This window comes from Gouania willdenowi, chromosome 1, assembly GCF_900634775.1.
Source record: "Gouania willdenowi chromosome 1, fGouWil2.1, whole genome shotgun sequence".
Lineage (NCBI taxonomy): Eukaryota > Metazoa > Chordata > Actinopteri > Blenniiformes > Gobiesocidae > Gouania > Gouania willdenowi.
The window spans coordinates 27,217,772-27,237,659 of NC_041044.1; the positions used below are offsets into that span (position 1 = coordinate 27,217,772).

The 19,888-nt window shown below is 35.4% G+C and overlaps 2 protein-coding genes across 2 annotated transcripts; one reads left to right on the forward strand and one right to left on the reverse strand.

The window, feature by feature from the left end:
* Window positions 1-3,299: 3,299 nt before the first annotated feature.
* On the reverse strand, window positions 3,300-9,871 carry slc34a2a (solute carrier family 34 member 2a). Its single transcript, XM_028438817.1, has 12 exons — window positions 9,841-9,871; window positions 9,661-9,777; window positions 7,602-7,730; window positions 7,293-7,436; window positions 6,640-6,751; window positions 6,230-6,422; window positions 5,919-6,014; window positions 5,711-5,831; window positions 5,433-5,600; window positions 4,283-4,399; window positions 4,057-4,181; window positions 3,300-3,866 (listed from the first exon to the last, which is right to left on the reverse strand). The coding sequence occupies exons 1-12, from the start codon at window positions 9,869-9,871 to the stop codon at window positions 3,300-3,302; spliced, it is 1,920 nt and encodes a 639-aa protein (XP_028294618.1).
* A 3,444-nt stretch (window positions 9,872-13,315) lies between these two features.
* Window positions 13,316-19,133, forward strand: LOC114466053 (OCIA domain-containing protein 1). Its single transcript, XM_028451496.1, is given in 9 exon segments — window positions 13,316-13,520; window positions 13,606-13,690; window positions 15,062-15,131; window positions 15,303-15,334; window positions 16,196-16,255; window positions 16,258-16,324; window positions 17,316-17,488; window positions 18,690-18,854; window positions 18,960-19,133. Coding segments are annotated over 9 exon segments (723 nt in total). The 5' UTR covers window positions 13,316-13,487; the 3' UTR covers window positions 18,998-19,133.
* Window positions 19,134-19,888: the final 755 nt, after the last annotated feature.

Genomic DNA, 19,888 nt, shown 5'->3' on the forward strand with positions numbered 1-19,888 from the left:
TAAAACCAAATGACCAATTCACACTGTGGAACTCCTGTCGAACATTGTTTTAGAACACCGATGATGTCATCAACAGTGATGTCATCAGAGTTTCCAATCAGAATGTTCTAACTGATGATGTCATCAACAGTAATGTTATTGGTGTTCCAAGAATGTTCAAACTGATGATGTTAACAACAGTGACTATATCATCAGTGTTCTATACTATGCTAATGCTTATGCTAAGCTAATGCAGTGTGATGCTCTGTCTGTACACGATAATGTTATGAACGGATTTTGATGATGTTCTGGCTACCAAAAAAAATAAATATATATATATATATATATATATATCCCATTCATTCAGGAACTCCTGTTAATGTCAATATGTCAAAATGAATACATGCCTCCGACGGGCACTGTACTAGTTTTGTAAATTTTCTGTCAATATGGTGTTTTTGTTTTTATATGGAAACATCTCAAGGGCAGTAGCCTATATATCTTCACCAAAATAGCTAGTGCTTTAGTCCCTGTAATCTAAACAAAGAAGTATCCCCAATGCTTTTCATTTATGTTTTTGTCTGAGTTTTGACATCACTAACTAATCTGATGGATTAGCTCCTTAGCAGCAAACCAAGTGGAAGAATGTTACAGACCAGAAAGCACAATGACCTTTGTAAACATTATTATCAACACAATAATACGAAATGAGCTCTGATAGGGAATCTTAATTTACTGTAAAGTCTTTACTCTGGCTGAAGTGGGCTACAGTAAGATGGAGGGCGTGTGTGTGCATGTGCATGTGTAGTATTATCATTAGGTTGAACATGTGCATCCGTTTTACCTATATGCATTACACACATAGTTGTTCATTGGATGAATGTCACTGAAACAGAAGTCCCATTCCCGCATTCTGTCCAAGGACTTAATTGTGTCTCTTGATTGTTGTGTGGTAGGCTGTGGCACAGTTGTGCACCCTCAATATTGACATATTGATAATCCATCTCTTGTTCTCTGCACATGGCTCACTGGCATGTGACACTGGCGGTCAGTCACACATTTTCCTTACCACTGACTAGAAATCCAACCCATTCTACAAAACTGTTATTTGTTTGATATTAGTAATAGATATTGATATTTGAAATGTCTGGTATGTTTATTAATGTAACACTTTGAACTCTTCCTCGTGTTATTCTTGCTTTGCTACCTTTTCACTCTGATAAAGCAGATAACAGAGATAGCATGGCAATAACTTTGTGGTATGATACACAGGGTCAAGGGGGCTCATATAAAGAGATTAATCTTAAGTTGTATTAAAAAGATGTTTTTATTTTGCTATATTTTCAATCTTTCCAAGTACAGCATAACTTTAAACAAAAATACCAGCAAAAGTTATTGAGATGCTAGTTAATCTAATTCAAGATAGCATATTCCTTGAATACAATCATGTTTTTGGCCCAATTAAAAAACAGATTAACACCTTAAAACGATGCTAAATATACAAATATGTTTTATACATGATACAAATGTGAAAGAAGAACACTGATCATAATTGCACTCCCCTAGGTAGACTTTGTATGAATTGTGACATGTATGTTTACAATTAACAAAATAATTTAAACTCTACAGATAATACAACAAGTTGTTTGGTTTTGTTTACTCAACATAGCCACCTTGTTCATGTTACGACAACAAGTTTCAAATTGATCCTAAATATTCCAAACATTGATCCGATTTTTTATATATATATACATTTTGAGAAATGCATTTATATATGATTGTTTTTAAGTGTTAAAATAGTGATGACATTTTTTCAAATTTATCACAAGCCACATTGAAGAACAGATTTTTAAAACATTTTTTTCATTTTTGTGTTAACCTGATTTTTCCAAGTGCTAAATAAATAATAATAAGAAAAAATGTGTAAACTGTGCAATAAAATGTAAGCGTTTGTGAAACTGAGACTTTTGCTGCATTTCTTTATCAGTGCTAATGAGAGCATCTAGTTTGTTTGGCAAGTTACGTAATTACAAAAGTCAATGAAGCCTTTGTAGATATGCAGTGAGTATTCACGTGTTGTTGACTCATAAAAGTTGATACATATCTCTCAAACATTCGGGGAGTGAGCAGAGGACTGGTTTATGAATAATGAAGTTTGTGTTCCAGCCTCCTTCCTCCTGTGTTCAGCCATAATTGTTCCTTTTTGAGGAGGATAACTGTGTTCATTTCTTTGGTAAACTAGTTGTCTCTGACTGGAAGAGAATCATAGCTAAGAAATTACCTGAGTGCTTTCAGTGACATGGCATTTTCACACATTCATCTTAAGTTCCTGCTTGGACAATAAACTGTTGTTTTTAAATAAATCATAGACACAAAAAATGAACCACTTCACCACCATCAACCTACTCCCCTTCACATTAAACTCCAACCCCATTTGTCTCACTTTACTCACATTGGCCCTCATTTATCAACCATTGGTACGTTCAGATCTGAGTGTACATTGTGCGTTCGACCAAATTCACGCGAGCTCCGGTATTAATCAATTCTGACGTGATTGTACGCTACAATCAGATCTCACATTAGGTCTGACCTCGTGTACGCAAATCTGAGTTTACATACGCCAGCCTGACTAGCCTAAATGTAAAGAAGTGTCATGATCAAATAGCAGAGATTTACAATTTTAGGCTGTGGATGAGTAACATTTTATCTGAACCATCCTTTGCCATTATTGAGAATTTAATTCAAACCTCAGCCTGAGTCCGCTCCAATACAAAAACGCTGTTCAGTTCCCCCATTATTCTCTTCCAGATTTGCAGCCATTTTCAGGCAAAGTTGATAAATGAGGGCCATTACCTGTGATGTGCATACATTTTTTTGCAGGTGTTTGTGTATTAGTTATGCAAAGCACTATAATTGGGATGCACTTTCATTAGTTGTCAGTAGTAACAGTAGTAAATAGTTAAAATGTCTCCAATGCTGGGCAAACTAACCTTGTTTTAAAATGTTAGGAAGTAAAGCAATTGTTTTTTTTTTTGACAAAATACCAATATACACTTGGGGTTGCTATTGGGTGTTATTGCTTTTGTTCCACAGCATATGGTTTCATAGGTCTGTTGTTTGAAGGACAAAAGGGATGTGGGTTCCTGCGTGTTAAGGCTGACAGTCAAAAGTGTTTTATACATAACTTACAACACAACCAAACGAATCTACCAAAACAGAACATAAATATATTTAAAGATGCATTGTTTGTGTTTTGACCAACATGTTGCTCTGTAATACACAGACATGGCCTTCTTACATACATCCCGAAATAGAAATTCTCAGAGGCGGCTCAGTTTCACAATACTTAGCTCTATCTTTATCTCGTCTTCCACTTCTTTCTCTGCACTCATTACTGGGTTGTCATACACTGCTGAGAGAGTCTTTTCGTTCTTTTCCAGGGACTCTTTTGTTTTGTCTATTTGGTTATCAGATGTTCCTTGGCAGCATTTGCAGCAGCAGCAGCATTTGGCTGTACATGCACTGACCACTTTGTCCCAGGGTGCCAGAGAGTGGGCCCAGAGAGGGAGGAAGTCCCATGATCTCAGTACTCCTGGCAGACAACCTGGTTTCCGTTTCTGCAGCACGTTGACCACAATGATTAGGACAAGCATGATGAGCAGAGGTGCACCCACACCTACCAGTACCTGCCATCCAGCCAATGACAGGCTAAATACAAGCAATGGAAGGACAAAGAAGCAGTTGATGATGTAGACAGCAGCAAACCAGCGGTAGGAAGCAGTGATGTCCCCGAGGCTTTTGGCAAGCCGGATTGGGATACGGGTGAAGGGGATTGGATACCACAGAACAATGCCAGAGATGTTGAACAAGAAGTGAACCAGAGCAATCTGTAACAGGGATTACCATAAATGCATTATATGGTGTTTCTTCACAAAAGACCAGCAAGTTAAAAACATCCTTTACAATCGTATCTTCATCAAATGAACTGCTCTTCAACCATCTCAAAATGTTGGCTTTGTAGACCTAAAATACAAGCCACACATCATGGCCATCAGCATGTTTGTGTGGAAGACTAACCTGCAGACTATTGGTCAATGTGTCTCCAGGGCCAGCCATGGCTGCAAGGATTGCTGTGGTTGTGGTGCCTATATTTGAACCCAGAGACAATGGATACGCTCTCTCTATGCTGATGACACCAATCCCTATTAAACAACCAAGAAAGAAATGAAGAATGAGACACTTTGAAATGATGGATGGATGGATGGATGAATGGATGGATGGATGGAAGGGTAGATGGACTTACCAACAAGTGGTGTGATGGCAGAAGTGAACACTGAACTGCTCTGTACTATGAAGGTCATTCCTGCTCCAGCGAGGATAGCAATGTAGCCTGTCACCCAGCCAAATGGAAATGGGAAATCTGCACACACATACATGTGCATTGGTTAACAGTCACAAAGTAAGTTTACTCAAGTACTGTACTTAATATTTTTTGAGTATCTATTTTTGGGGGTTACTTCTTACTTTCACTTTACTGCATTTCAAAGACAGATATTGTACTTTCCCTCCACTACATTTCTATAAATGCCCTATTTACAAATTAAACTTAGTTTTTTCTCCATTACTTCAGTTCTCATTCTAAAAAGATCCTCATACTGGTTGTCCCAGTTCCAACACACCTTTTATGTATAATACGACATGCTCGTCAATGCAAAAGCAAATCAGAGCGAGGAAGGTCATGTCTAGACTATTAGTGGTGTCGTTTTGAACAATTGCTTCAGCAGAGATTGACCATGAGGAGGATGAAGGTACTCGTTCTGAGCTTCCATGTCCGTATTTGAGGACCACATTCAAGGTTTTTGAAACCAAAAGCAGCAATGTAATGCTGGCAATATAAAGTTTGGATAGCTAAACAAAAGACCAACCAATGCATTTTATTTGTTCTGATGATGTTAAAATGTTACTACATGTAACATGTATCTTCTTTGTACTAATGGTGTTGGTTAACTCCGACTACCTTATTTTTTGAGATGTTGAGCTTATTGAACAGCTGTGTTTGTTGGCTTGATGTGGTTTTTATTAAAGGCAAACCTAAATATTATGGTAGTTAATGAAACACTGCGCCGCGTTATTCAGTTGTGATGCAGTACTATACAAAACATATAACAGTTTGTGCATCAGTGTTGACTTATTTGCAGTTATGATGAGGAAAATCATGTTGGATATTTTTTAATTACTTTTAATACTTAAGTCATTTTTATGTAAATACTTCAGTACCTTCCCTTCAACACTATTTTGACTTTTACTTGTATTAAACTAGTTTTTGACAAGTATTATCCATACCTTGACTCAAGTAATAAAGGCGAGTACTTTGCTCACCTCTGGACATATATGATAACCAACTAATACATCCCACTCAGTTGACTGAACATAAACTAGGCAGTGCCTCTCACCAGTGTTTATGATTTTCTTGATGACCGTAGCCACCTGTCCTTTCAGCATGGAGTTGAGCAGCTTGACAATGAGGATGAGGCACGAGCAGAGCACCAGCAGAGAGAGAACCAGCAGGATCAGACCAACCGCCAGATCTGACAGGTTCACGTTCACAAAGATATGTTTACCTGAGGTCAAACAGAAACACACTCACAATAACACAACCACAAGCAGGGGTTTGTTTATCTCGTGCCAATGGACACTGCTCTTGTTCATCTCCGTAAGCAACCAGTCTTACATTTCTGAACATTGTATGTGTTTGAAATGTTCTTCATCGTGAAGGTGTAGTTGCCATCAACCCAGCAGAGAGACGGAGAAGTGCAGTTCTCTGGCCCAGGAACTGTAACATTCATTAAGGTCTGAAGCACATTGAGAACATTTATTTTAATCTTTCTTTTAGATTAAAATAACATATCTCCTTGTGGTGGAACGAGTCGTGGTCTTACTGAGTTGGTGAAGGTTTTGCACCATATCTTGATGAGACTCTTATTGCTGGCTTCTGCATCTCCAGTAGCAATCCCACTAATGACTGACTCATCGAGCTGAATCAGAGACAAAGAGACAAATCATGAACAAGATAACACACTTATGTAAGTGTATTTTATCTCACTACTTACATTTCAAACCTCTATATCAACCAAACTAATACATCTTAAGGCAATTAACACCATGTCTCTAAATTTAGAGAAAAATAATAATGTTGCAGTTTTTTCTTGTTATTTTCTGGAGCATGTCCTCCACTGCCACAAACATGTACCTGTATGATGGACTCTGTGACAATATCTGTGATCACGTTTAACAGCTCCGGAGCTTCTCCACTCTCGATTTTGAAGGAGTCGATGATGAGCTTGGTCACCACGTATAAATATCCAGTGATGACCTCCAGGGGCAACAACACCAGCACAGAGAGCCAGTTAAAGAAGTCATGCACGGTTGCCCCAGCAAAAGCCCTGATGAAGATAAGTGGAGAATAGAAGCTAAAACACAACAATCATCACAATACAAGATTTACTCATTAAAAATCTGTGTATTTGTTTCTAATATCAGACCACTATTTGTAAGATTTGTTCATCAAAACCAAAAGAGAGAAATAATCATAGGGCTTCTGCAGCTAATATTACAAAAAAAAGCTGATTTGCTACATTTTTTCGACACAAACTTCGTTACCTGCGGAATGTGCTGCGGTCACCAGCTTGTGTCATGGCAACCAGAGTGTTAGTGACGGAGGTGCCGATGTTGGTGCCCATGATGATAGGTACAGCCACTTGAACTGTTAAAACTGTCAAAGCACATAGAAAATGCTTAACCATCAAATTTCCTCCTTGTATACTTTGTTCTTATATGATGGTATAAAATGCTTTTTAAAAACAATAATAGACTATAGAAGTGTTTTAAAGGTACTGTAATAACCGCTAATTAATGCTTAATAAGCACATATTCTCAGCATTTATAATGTAGTAAATTAACAGTTATTAGCACTTGTAAGATGTATAAGATGTTTTTAAAACATTTTAAAGACTTACATTACACTACAAAGATTTACAATATATATATATATATGATAATTTTAAAAAAAATGGTTTAGAAGACATAAGACTTCATCAGTTAAAATAAATAACGTGTATATCAATAAGAATGAGATCTAATGAGTGTTAAAAGTGTTGGGATTTTCCGTTTAACTACATATTGTCATGAGAAAGGTCTGTTAACACAAAAAAATTTGAAAAGGATGGTCTAACAGTGCATTTGTAAACTTCACTATTATCAGTGTGTGTGTGTGTGTGTGTGTGTGTGTGTGTGTGTGTGTGTGTGTGTCTCACTTCCAGAGGAGACCATGCTGACCACGATAGAGGAGGACGTAGATGAGCTCTGCACCAGCAGGGTGACCAGGACACCAATAACCAGTCCAGCCAAAGGGTTTGACAAAACGTTGTTATCCTGGAAGATGTTTCCAGCTGCTTTACCTGCAGTAAGTGAATAAATGTGATTTGCGTTCTTACAACAACAAAAAAAAATCATCCAGAGTGTGGTTTTAGTGCTAATACTAAATATATGCAAATCCAGGTCAGATGTTCAGTGTCAAATTCCAAAAACCAATTGTATTGAAAACTAATGAATGGGAACTTTACCTCCAACAAGCTGGAAAGCTGAGCTAAGAATATCAAGTGAACAGATAAACATGTAGAGAAAACCCAGCAACAGAATTAGCTTCCCCACAGATATCATCACTCTCAGCAGCTTCCCTTTGATATCCAGAGCTGAAAAAGAACAGACAGATAACAGTGATCAAATACAGGTCTGTGCAATTCTAGCCAGTGGAGAGAATTACAGTATATAGATGGCTTGAATCCAGCAGAGGTGTAAAGAGTACTGATATTTCCTCCTTAAATAGAAGTATTGTTACTTGATAGAAATTGCACTCAAGTAAGTAAATGAAATACTGAAGTACAAGTAAAAAGTAGCTCGATTAAATAATACTCAAAGTAAAAGATACTAGTTACTTTCACGCCCCCGGTTCGGTAATAAATATTGCCATGTTTCCCGTGCATACAGCAAATGAATTCAAAAATAAATAAATATCAGGCTGAAATAACTAATAAATAATAATATATAAATAATAATTACAAATAATAATAATAGATAAATAAGAAAATAAATGTTTTGAGAAAATAACCGGCATTCAATGCTGTTTTGGCACCATCCATTACGTTTAATCTGGTTGGTCGGCTTATGATGTGATGCATTTGATTGTTCTTATGGTCATTTAATTTTTTGTAGTTTCACAATGTCCGTTGATCATTTTGAAACAACAAAAATAATAATTTACTCAGGAACGATTGGGTGTAGAAATGTAATAAGTAACTTTACATCTCTAAAAACCCACTTAAGTACAAGTAAAATTTATATATATATATATATATATATATATATATATATATTAGTGATGTAACGATTAATCGTAAGGCAGTTAAAAATCGATTCATAGGTATCACGGTTGATATCGATTTTCTGAAAATTGAATCGCAGTACTTTTTTTATCCACAAGTGTAGGCGGCGGGGGGAGTCTACTAATACTTTCTTTCTGGCTGCCTTCTACTCTTAAATATGTTAATAAATGATTCATTACCCCTTTAGCACCGAAAGAATATCTGTAATATTACTTGAATATCTGTAAAAGTCACGTTTTTCTATTAGCTCTGTCTGCTAGCATAGCTTCTCTTCTTCACTGCAAGATATCTGCATGCCAACCGACCACTGTGTTACCAGCGCCCTCTGCTGGTCCCAACAAATATGACGTAAATCAGTGCAATGACGGTTTTTTTTTTTTTTAAAGTCCAATTGTTAAGGCACAAAATACATTTTCAGTTGCACTTTTAAAAGAAAAAGAACTATTATGCAGTTTTGCATTGTTTATTATAGAACCAGAATTTAAATTAATAGGCATCATTTTCATTTGTATTATTCCTTTATTTATTTCATTCAAGATTTATTTTTAGTTAAATTGCATTGTTTTGAATAGTTTATCAAGGAATTCTTTTGACAATGAAAAATAAAAGGAAAATAGTAACGTATTTTCTAGTTTTTTTCCCAAAAAAAAAATTTGTCTACAGTCCCATTTTGTAAAATAAATCGTGAGAGAATCGTATCGTGAACCCAGTATCGTGAATCGTATCGGGAGTTGAGTGAATCGTTACATCCCTAATATATATACTGTGTATATATATATATATAAAATAAAGTACCCATAAAAGCAACTCCATTACAGTAAAGTGAGTACTTGTAATCCGTTACTTTCACCTCTGGAATCCAGTGAGCTTTGCCTTCGTTTTGTCACAGTTTGACACCGTGTTAGCAATATATCAGCTCAGCAGTCTGCTAATCAGCATCACTAATATTTATGAGGGTCATAAATAAAGATTAAGGATTGATTAATTGCTGAGATGTTATGAGCGCTAGATGTAAATGTTCAGTTAATGTCGTGTTTTATGGTTTAAAAAACCAACTGAAGGCTTTAAATGACACGTTGTAAAGGTCAATTGATGTTTAATGGGGACAAAATATTTACATAATGTTACGTAGCATATGGAATACATGACTGTATGTCCAGTAATGTCATGTAAGTCTTGCTGTGTGTTCGAGGGGTCATCCATTACGCTCTAAAATTCATTAAAACATGCTTATCTTTACCTGACCAAGGGACCCCAGTGTCCTTCAGTTCTGGCATTTCCCAAGGGTCAACTTCCTCCTGCACATCATCAACCAAAGCCATCATGGAATGAGCAGGACTCGCTTTGGACTCTGAAACTGCATGAAAGTTATTTTCACTTTAGAACAGGCATTAGTTTAAAACATTTTACTATAACATACCTCCATGAGCTTCTTTGTTTTTGTGATCCATTGTCTAAAGGAAAGAGATGAGAAATGAATTCACCAACATCATAGCACGATTGCCTGAGTCATACATACTATTAGTGTCCTAAATCGGCTGCATTCAAATCCTGATTATATAGCTTGCACGATTATGACTCTAATATTATATTTACATCAATTTGCTTTCTAATAATTGAGTGAATTCTTCCCCACGGAGGTAATACTTTTACCGACATTTGTTGTTTGTTGTCTGTTAGCAGGATTACATCCAAACCATACTTAACAAATCTTTACATCATTTTAACCAAACTTAAACCTTACGCAATGGAAGATTCCATTAAATCTTGGTGGGGATAGGGATCAATATATTGATTCTGGATCAGATTGAAAAGTTTTAAAAATTAATATCTCGTTTTTCAATTGACTGATCTTTATAAAATTTGACTCAGTTATGTCGAGTTTGTTCCTCAATTACCCAACCAAGTTTCATCTAGATCAGATCCAGATCTACCTTTCATCGCAATTTAAATAAATGTACTTGAAGCTGATTCCATCAAAATATACTTGATTTTGTGTATTAAATGAACATTTTTTAACTGTGATTTTGTTTTGTGTTTCTTTAACAAAAGCTTCTTTTTTTTAAATCTTGGGCTGGTATTATTTTAAGTTTGTAATTTTTTTTTTTCCAGTTTGTAATCTTTTAAGAAACAAAACATATTCATTTTTATTTTAAAGATCATAAAAAAGGAGAAGAAATTATTATACAGGTTTTTTTTTTATTTCATGTAAAAAAAAAAGGTGTTTGTAAATTTTCTTTAATCTTATCATTTTGCATCTCTTCAGTGATTTACTATAGGCTATATAACACTCATACTTGGCCTTTCATGGTTTAACACTAACTTATACTTATTTATAGAGTGAGCATTAATATAGATAAGTTAGATGTGTTCTTGTTTATTGCACTTGAGTTAATATTCTGTTCACTAGTTAAACATTGTTTCCGAACTGGAAAAAAAGGGAAATCCAACAGTCTGACTGCCCACACAGACACACTCATCCACCACCTTATTGATCTGTGTCACATGGTGTGACTACAGTAAAATTCCATTCATGCTACGCTATGGCAAAGAATAAAAGCTGAAAGTAACAGTTGAGCATCAGCTTCACGGATGTATTTTCTTTGTTCATCTCCTCCTGTATAGAGTTTCTTAAACTGTATTACTGTACCATTCTACACCAAGTTCAACTGTTGTCACAGGAAAACTGTCTTCAATGTTGCTCTTTTTTGTCTTAAAACTACAGTAATGTCATTGTGCTACACGTGAAGATTTTGTCTAGATTCTTGATTTATTTGTTATTCTCTCTTGAAATGAAACTTATTTCAGATTATCCAAACCCTACCATGATTAGTAGATTTCAAACATACAATAACATATTCTATTATTTTAATATTTTTATTTAATTTTACAAAATTACAGTAAGGAATTAGAAGTGCCAGTTTCTTTGTGTGATTATAATTTTACAGGTTATTTAAAAGGTTTAAAGAGCCAAGGCACATGGTAATATTTGTTTGGTAAATGAAAGGTTTAATCAGAGTTGAAGTTTTCTCCATATTAATGAAACATTAAAGTTTGATTGAAGCCACTTTTTCTCACCTGTGGAAGGCGTAGAGAGTCCATGTGTTGCTCACCTGGGCCTCAGCTTTAGAATAGCAAACTTCACACAGACACTAGGGTAAGGTGAGGGGGGTCTGGTCAGAGAAGAAGGTGGGTGGTGTGTACTGCTTTCAAATATCAGGAACTCTTCTGTTTTGCAGATAAGAAAAACACGCCTTTCAAACCTTGGATTAGTCCTATACCTGACACAGCTTTCTCTGTACCAGTTGTGTTGCAATCCATACCATTAACTGATAATTCTTGAATCTGTGCAACCTTCACCTCAACTATACTTCTATTGGTAATCTGTGTTACCTACCTGAATACATGAAAGTTTCTTCCGACAAAACTTAGAACAGCCTCTGAATGTCATTTTTCCAACTTGACAACATATCCACAATTTTGAGATGTAAACCTGTAAATATTGCTCAGCTGCATCAGTCATGCAATTACCCACATGAAATGGGTGAGGGTGAAAACAGCTCCAATAGCAAAGGTTTTTCCAGTTGGAGGGTGTGTACAGTGTGATTTAGGTCCAGCCTCTATTTGTGGTTGAGTCTTTATTCTATTTTTAGAGTGTTTTTGTATCAGTCTATAGATTTTCCAAATATAGGAAGTCATTCATCAATACATCACAATGTCAATGTTGTGTGTTTGTGCCAAACGAAGTGGTGCTGATGGTTGAGAGAAACAGACTGAGTCATGCATGCTTTCTAAATTTCCATTTCAGTGAATTAAAGTGATTGAAGGAGAACAATTACACATCTGCCCTTTTTTTTTTTTTTTTTTCCAGAAGATCCTTTTAAACTAACATAATTGTTGGAGATATAACCCATTAGGACCTGGTCCCAACCCTAAATCTCTGGTATTTTTTACTTTCAGGCACTACTGAAAATGTTTATTTTAAGGAGTTCCTAAAGATGTGTTTGTTTGATTATATTCCTCCATTCATTTGTTTTATATTACTGCTGTATTGGGCTGTTTTGAGTCACAGAGGCTGAAATTCTCTAATAATTAATATCTAAAAATATTACGCACACAAGTTTCAACTAATGTAATTGAATAGTATCTTTAATTGCATGAAAATATCTCATGTGACCACGACACTTCATTCCACTCATGTTTTTCGACTAGATTTTTATTACTTTAGTTCACCCAAATTCTCATATGAATTTATTTCAGGCATTCCACTTTTTAAACTCCACAATGGTCCATTATTTAAATTACTAAGGCACAAAAATAAAAATAATTATTATTATTTTATTTTTTTTTAAATAAAACCCATAAAATGTCAGTCAAAAAATACATAAAGTATAATCATATTTTTTTTTAAAAGTTGAAAGTTAGAAATGTTAAAATCTAAAAGAATTAAACTTAAAATGGCATAAAAAAACAGCATTTTAGAAAACATATTACCATTAAAAGTAATTAAAACACATAATCAACCATCAGTATTTTAGTATTACAATTGTGATAAAAATGCTGATCTGTTCATACAAAAAAAAATAGCCTTATGTCATTAAGTTTTGCTCCTCTGTGTTGGCATTCTAACATAATATTTAAGCTGTGAGATTACACATTTAATATGTAGTTATTTATTTTTGGCCCTAGTGAGGCATTGATGGTGTGTTCATGTCTTACGCTGTGGTTAATGAAAACCTTTAAGAGAATTGCAATTTATTCAACTTCACTATTATCACTCTATTTCTATATGGTAAGTGCTTCAATATGACCATAGTAGTGTATTCATTTGTTGTACCACATATTTTCTGCCACTAGTTCGCACAGTTTTCCAACGTATCTAGGTGACAACGGCGTTTTTCCCATTGTCTGTAAACGCACCTTATTCACTTCCGGTGTCACGGTCAGTGTTTCCAAGAGTTTTGACATTGTCGTCAAACCGAGTCAATGAAACAGCTGAATGTGCTGTTTGAGGTGCTTTAAAAGCCTGGCAAACGTGTTGAAACATGTCGTCCAGCCAGTGCGGGGATGACTGAGGAGCAGCAGCGAATCGCAGCGCAGGTAAATATGATGCTAAAGAGGAGCTAACGTGCTAGCCGATGCTTGTAAAGTGACAGCGTATGTGTTTGTCTGTGGTTGTCTACAGACGCCTATGGGCGTGGGCTACATCCCCACAGACGAGGAGAGGATGGTGCTTAGAGAGTGCAACCGGGAGAGCTTACTCTACAGATGTAAGACATAGACATGTGTCACAGGCAGACATAGACATACAATGTGTAGCAACATTAGTCTTCGTTCAGTGGACGTTATTTACCCGAGGCACCCTCAATATAACATGCTCAGAAATGTCCCACAGTGCTGGTTGAGTAGTCCCTTATTTAGTCCAAGCAGAATGATATAGCACAATATATTTATGGCCGTGGCTATTGATACGGATAGCCCAGTTCAGGTGATGTGATAGGTGACTTGAAGTTCTGTCAGTTTTATTTTAGCTCGTATTCATTTGGAAGTGTCTATTGATACGGAAACATTTGAGTGTATTTCCTGGGTTAAAGTTGGGGTTAGGGCTAAAATAAAAGGGTTAGCGGGGTAGCTAAAATTAAATAGGCCCTGGCTATTGATACGGAAACCTATGAATGGACTACCAGACTATTCATACGCAGCGCTGCTCATTGGCCAGTTTAGGTGACGCGATAGGTGCACCACGTGACTTAAAGTTGTCAGTTTTATTTTAGCTCATATTTGTTTTTAGCTACCCCTCTAAGAAGAAGTAGCAAAAGCAGTGACTCCTGAAATTAGTATTTTAATATAAAATAAGCTATAAAATGAAAATATTAATATATATCAATATAAACAATATTCTCATTTTCCATAAAGCCAAAATTAAAAACTTGATATATCTTGGAACTCGATATATTGTCCTGCTAAATGAACTCCCTGTACTAACAAATGAAGCTTTATTTTTATTGTGAGTGCAGTCTTCATACATTTCCTCCAAGACATCTAATTTGTGCACTTTCCATTGCTTTCAATGGTTGAAAATAACATTCAATAAGATAATAAGTGTGTTATTACATTACTTGGGGAAACAGGTAAGCCTAGGGGTAACCTCACAGACGGAAAAAAACTAGTTGTGTTCTTTTGGCACTGAAAACTATTCACTAGGGTTATAATTGTCTTACTTTACCACAAAGTGGGATTTCATTGGTGATTACTTTGTAATCGGTTTAAACCAGGAGGTTTTGCAACAATCATATTTTTTTCCCTAACAATTGAAATAGGACTATTATTAGGACTTCTCTTGATAACAAACTACTACCATTATTATTATTTACTTCTTTTTTCTTTCTTTTCCCCCATCCCTTCCCTCCTACACACATACTGTGTATTTTAGTATATAAAAATGTATTTGTAAATATTGTTTTGAGTAATGTTTTTGTGTATTACACTATTTTATTGTCTCCATCCTTCTCTTTTGTGTTACAAAATAAAATTATATTTAAAAAAGAAAGAAAGAAATGGGACAGGATGTAAGTTTTAAAGACGAGGTGATTAAGTGTTAGAGATGACTCATTTATTGTTTTTGTTTTTTTTTCCCACAGCGCTGCCCTTCTCTTTTATCAGCATGGCTATCACTCAAGCCTTAGTAACCAGAGTAAAAGTTAAAGTATCCATATGTGGATAAACTCATATTTATACCTACAATAAGCATGGGTCAATGAAATCAATCCTACAATTTTTGTGGGCCTGTTTGAAATGTGAACGGCTAGAGTTCTTGTCGTGACTTGTGACATATAAAACTGATTTCTGACCTTTGATCCTTTAAAGGAACGCTGTCTGCATCGCCAGGTTTGGATCTCTACCCAAAGTTGCCTGTGAGTTCAGTTACACTTCGTTGATTCATGCACTTTAATAACAGTAGACAGCTTGTTGGTGAATAGGGGGTGTGAAAAAAAAATCGATTTCAAGATATATCACGATTTTTTTAGGTGCTGATTTGAATCGATTTTTTTATTTAAATTTTTTTTTTTTTAATATTTTTCAGGAGGGGTATTTAATCAATATTTTTGTGTATTTGTGCAATATTTCAGTGTGGGTTACAATGCTTTCAATGTGTTGCAACGGTTACTTGATGTACTTCATTTTTTTGATGGCAGTGTGTATTGCCTGCAATATTTATGTATGTACAGACTTTTTATTTTCATATAATCTGTTCAGATTAGTTTTTAAACTGACAATAGGAGAAATTATTTTTTTTCTTATTTGTGTGCATTATCAGTAACAGGATGATTTATCCTTAATGTTCCTCACTTACAGTTGTTACAATGCCGTCATTATGTTGTCATGGTTTACTTGAGGACTTCTACACAAGTATTTCAGTGAAAAGAAACTTGTTGCACTTTATTTTACTGATAACAGTGTGTAACACTGTATTTTTTTTCAGTGAAAATGTGCAAAAACACTATTAATAAATAATAGATAGGACGTTTTGAAGCAAATTGTTTTGACTCAATTTGTCCTCTGAATGATCAATATCTTCTGATGAACATACACAGCAACTTGATTTTTCATCTCTATGTTTAATTTTGATATTAACAGGGTAGTATATCGCGATAATATTGCATCGTGATACGTATTGTATTGCATTCATCCTTGCAAATACTCGACCCTATTGCGTAAACATCCATTTCTGCTGCGTATCAGTCTTATTTAGGGATGTTTATTTCACCCGACAGTTGCTGGTTTCTTTGGCTACCTGGCTGGCAAAATGTCATACATGCAGACGTGCCTGGAGAAGATAAAGAACTGGAAAATTCCCCACTGAGAGAAATCATGAGGCAAAGATCCGGATTGCCTCCACAATAGTGAGTAAATTAGGGTTTGTGTGACCCAAAAAAAAAAAAAAAAAATTAGTCACTATGTTGTTGATGATTATGAATCTATTTTTAATTTCCTTATTTGTATATTTCAATTACAAGTCAAGTAAGTCAAATATTCAGCAGCCAGGGTTGGGATCAATTAAATGTTTCAATTACAATTACGTCTTCAATTATTCATCTTCAATTGCAACTCAATTATGATGACAGTGACTGACATTTTTTTCCAATTACAATTATTATTTTTTTCCTCTGAAAGTCAATTACATTTATCCTCACAATTACTAAAGTTTAAATTCAATTAATCAACAATTACTGAGCCTGAAATAAATGACCCTGTAAAACGTAACCTTCCTCTTTGTTAGCTTTCTGTTAGCATCTCTTATGATAACGAGTCAGTGTGACCCGTGTCTTAAATCAGCTGTAAAATACACAAACGAATGTTTTCTATCATCTAATTTATTTATTATGTTTTAATACTTTCGGTGTGGGTGTCTGAGCCTTTTTTTGTGTCGGTATACCCCTAGATTTCAGTTTTTTTATGTTAAATTTATCCTGAAGTGACAGGTGATGGGAAAACTTGATGTGAATCATATTTTCATAATTGTTCACTACATATGTGTACGCTATAGAACTGTAACATGGTTCCACCGGTTTGCATTTTAATTACATTGTAATTGACAGTTTTTATAGAATCTCCATCCCAATTACAATTACAAAGTCAATTATCTGAACTCAATTACAATTCAATTATGACCCCAACCCTGTCAGCAGCTGACTGATGTTAAATGGAAGGTTAATAATAGGCAACAATCAGAAATTAAATCAATAATCATTAATAAACAACAATCTAAACCAGAATCGTCACAATTTAATATATGGGTTGTGTGTGATTGTTATTCCTGTTTTGTTTTTGTTGTTGATTTTTTTTTGACAATTTTCCTGACGATTCCTGTTCCGTCTCATCTTTCCATCCGAGTTCCAGCGGTCCTCAATCAGAGCTGAGTGACCCAGACGTGCAGTCGTTTGATTCCATGTTCCAGTCTGCAGAGGCTCCCAGCGAGAGTTCCCCCCACGCTAGAGATGCTGGATACGGCTATAGTCCAGAGCCGCCTTCACAAACTGGGAGAGCTGATGCCTTTGGCTCTCCAGGTAGCTCATGGTCACACACGAAAACCAGCTCACCTGTAAACCAATAAAGCCATAATACTTAAGTAGTGTGATCACTGCCTGTCTGGAATTTAGATTTAGGATGTAATCCACCAGGCAACCATACAGTCACTGCTTTACAGGATCCATTGACAAATGGACTAAAAATACTAACCATTGGATGTTTGTCAGTATACACCAGGGTTGGGTTCAATTATAATAGTAGTCATGTAATTATAATTATGGCAGCAATTGAAAAAACTGCTGCTGTTGTAATTGTAATTTAATTGTAGTTGTGTGGAAATCCTATAAAAATTGTCAATTATAATTTGAGAACCGTGTTAGAGTTCTATAGCTTACACATACAGTACGTAGTTAACAATCATTAAAATATGTTTCATATCAAGTTTACCTGTCACTTTTCTTGAGGATCATTTTACCATTTAAAAAATACTGACAGAAAAAAGGCTCAGACATGATTTTATTTAAAATAGTTTATTAATCCCTGAAGGATTTACGCTCTATTTTAGGGACATGCTTCTCACACACATGCACAAACAGGACCTGCAGACATGCATTAAGGGAGAGATGTCAGAGTGGGGCTGCTTTTATAATGAAGAGAGCGCACCAGAGCAGTGTTGGGGTTCGGTGCCTTGCTTAAGGGCACCTCGGCAGTGCTCGAGAAGTGCCTCTCCAGCTCCCAGAACAACTTCCCAGAGCCTATATTTTCATTGACTAGGAAGCCTAACAAGGTAGCCAAGAGATGAAAAACAAACGAGATGATAGATTTTTTTGTTGTTGTATATTCTAAAGCTGATTTAAGACATGGGTCAAAACCGACCCGTTATCATAATGCTAACAGAAAGCTAACACAAGTGGAAGGTTACGTTTTATGGGGTTATTTATTTCAGGCACAGTAATTGTGATTAATTGTAATTGACTTTCAGGGGAAAAAATAACTAATTTTAATTGTAATTAGAAAAAATGCCAGTCACTGTAATCATAGTTGAATTGTAATTGAAAAATGTAATTGACCCCAACCCTGGTATACGCTGTATGTGGTTATGTAAATTCCCTGAATTATAAGTTGGCACCACAATCTTATTATTGCAAACAACTTAAGTGGTCACTAAGGAAATGAATGTTAAACATTTTGTTATTCCCTTTTCATGTTTTTTTTTGTTGTTGTCTCTGCTCACTTCAGCTCAGTCGTATGTGGAAGAGGAGGAGCCCAGGAGAAAGGCTTCTGTCCTCTATGAGGATCTGAGGAATAAAAACAGAGAGAACTACGAGGTCACACTCACTCAGAGGGCTGACACAGCACTCAGAGGACCAGCTGAGAAGGGGCCAGAAAGGCCCAAAAAAGCCGGTAAGCGGCTCAAGGTTGTTCTCTCAGTATGACAAAAGCAGATCTGTCTTTTTTAAACATCCATCACAAGTGCGATGTTTAATGTCATGTAACTCTTTCCCACAGAGAAGAAGAATATTTATGGAGACACCTGGGAGGAATAAGCCTGTGTTGAGCAACCAAATGTATTTAGATCTGTGGCATTGTTACCACAGGATGTGAGCATTTCTGTGCTGTATGGGTTTCTGATCAACATTTCTCTAAAATGTCAATAAATGTGATTGAGAAGAGAATCGTCAATTGTCTCTTGTAGAAATTAAATTTAAAAACATGCAATTATATTTGTATTCTCCATATGTGTTGTATATTAATTTGTGGTTAGTTATTTGATATAAGCTCACTTTCTCTTAATTAGGTTTTTAAAGCCTTTGTTGCAGCCATCAAGGTTTATTTATTGGTGATAGATGGAGGTCAAAACTGTAAGCGGGTTGAAATGAAACATTGTTCATCTCGTGTCTGCAAGTACAGAAGATGATTAATATTCAGACATTTAACCAATCAAAAATGAGCAACTATGGCCGACCTATTCTCTCAATTATACATGTGACTGCAACTACAGTAGATCTGATCTTTTTCATGATCAGCCAATGAGGATCAAGGCCAGGCAATGCTACTGGATGCTTATTTTGTCATTGAAATGTATTCTTGATATGTCTAACATTGCTGATATTTAAAATAAAACAAATAACCTGCCATATTGTAACAGCATATTAGTCAAAACTTGCTATAGGTGGTTTAAAATGTGTATATACAGAATTTGATTTCTGCTTGAATGGGATTTCCTTTTTAAATTATCGATCAAGTAAGCTTGGAATGGTTGATTAATAACTGTTTATAGTTAATTATAATAATTACCTGTATTCAAATATGGGGATAAGTAACACTGCCCTTTTTTTTAATATCCTCCCTTTAAGTTTTTCTTACCCTTCCTTAGGGAGGACTGGTGATTACGCAATAAAATAAATGCATTTGTTTAATTGCAAATTAATAAAACA

Excerpts from the sequence above, each read along its gene's own strand:
- slc34a2a (XM_028438817.1), bottom strand. The coding sequence starts at position 9,871 with ATGGATCACAAAAACAAAGAAGCTCATGGAG. Across the intron at positions 4,400-5,432 it reads CAAGAAAATCATAAACACTG|ATTTCCCATTTCCATTTGGC; the intron begins GTGAGAGGCACT and ends ATGTGTGTGCAG. Across the intron at positions 3,867-4,056 it reads CATTGACCAATAGTCTGCAG|ATTGCTCTGGTTCACTTCTT; the intron begins GTTAGTCTTCCA and ends TCCCTGTTACAG.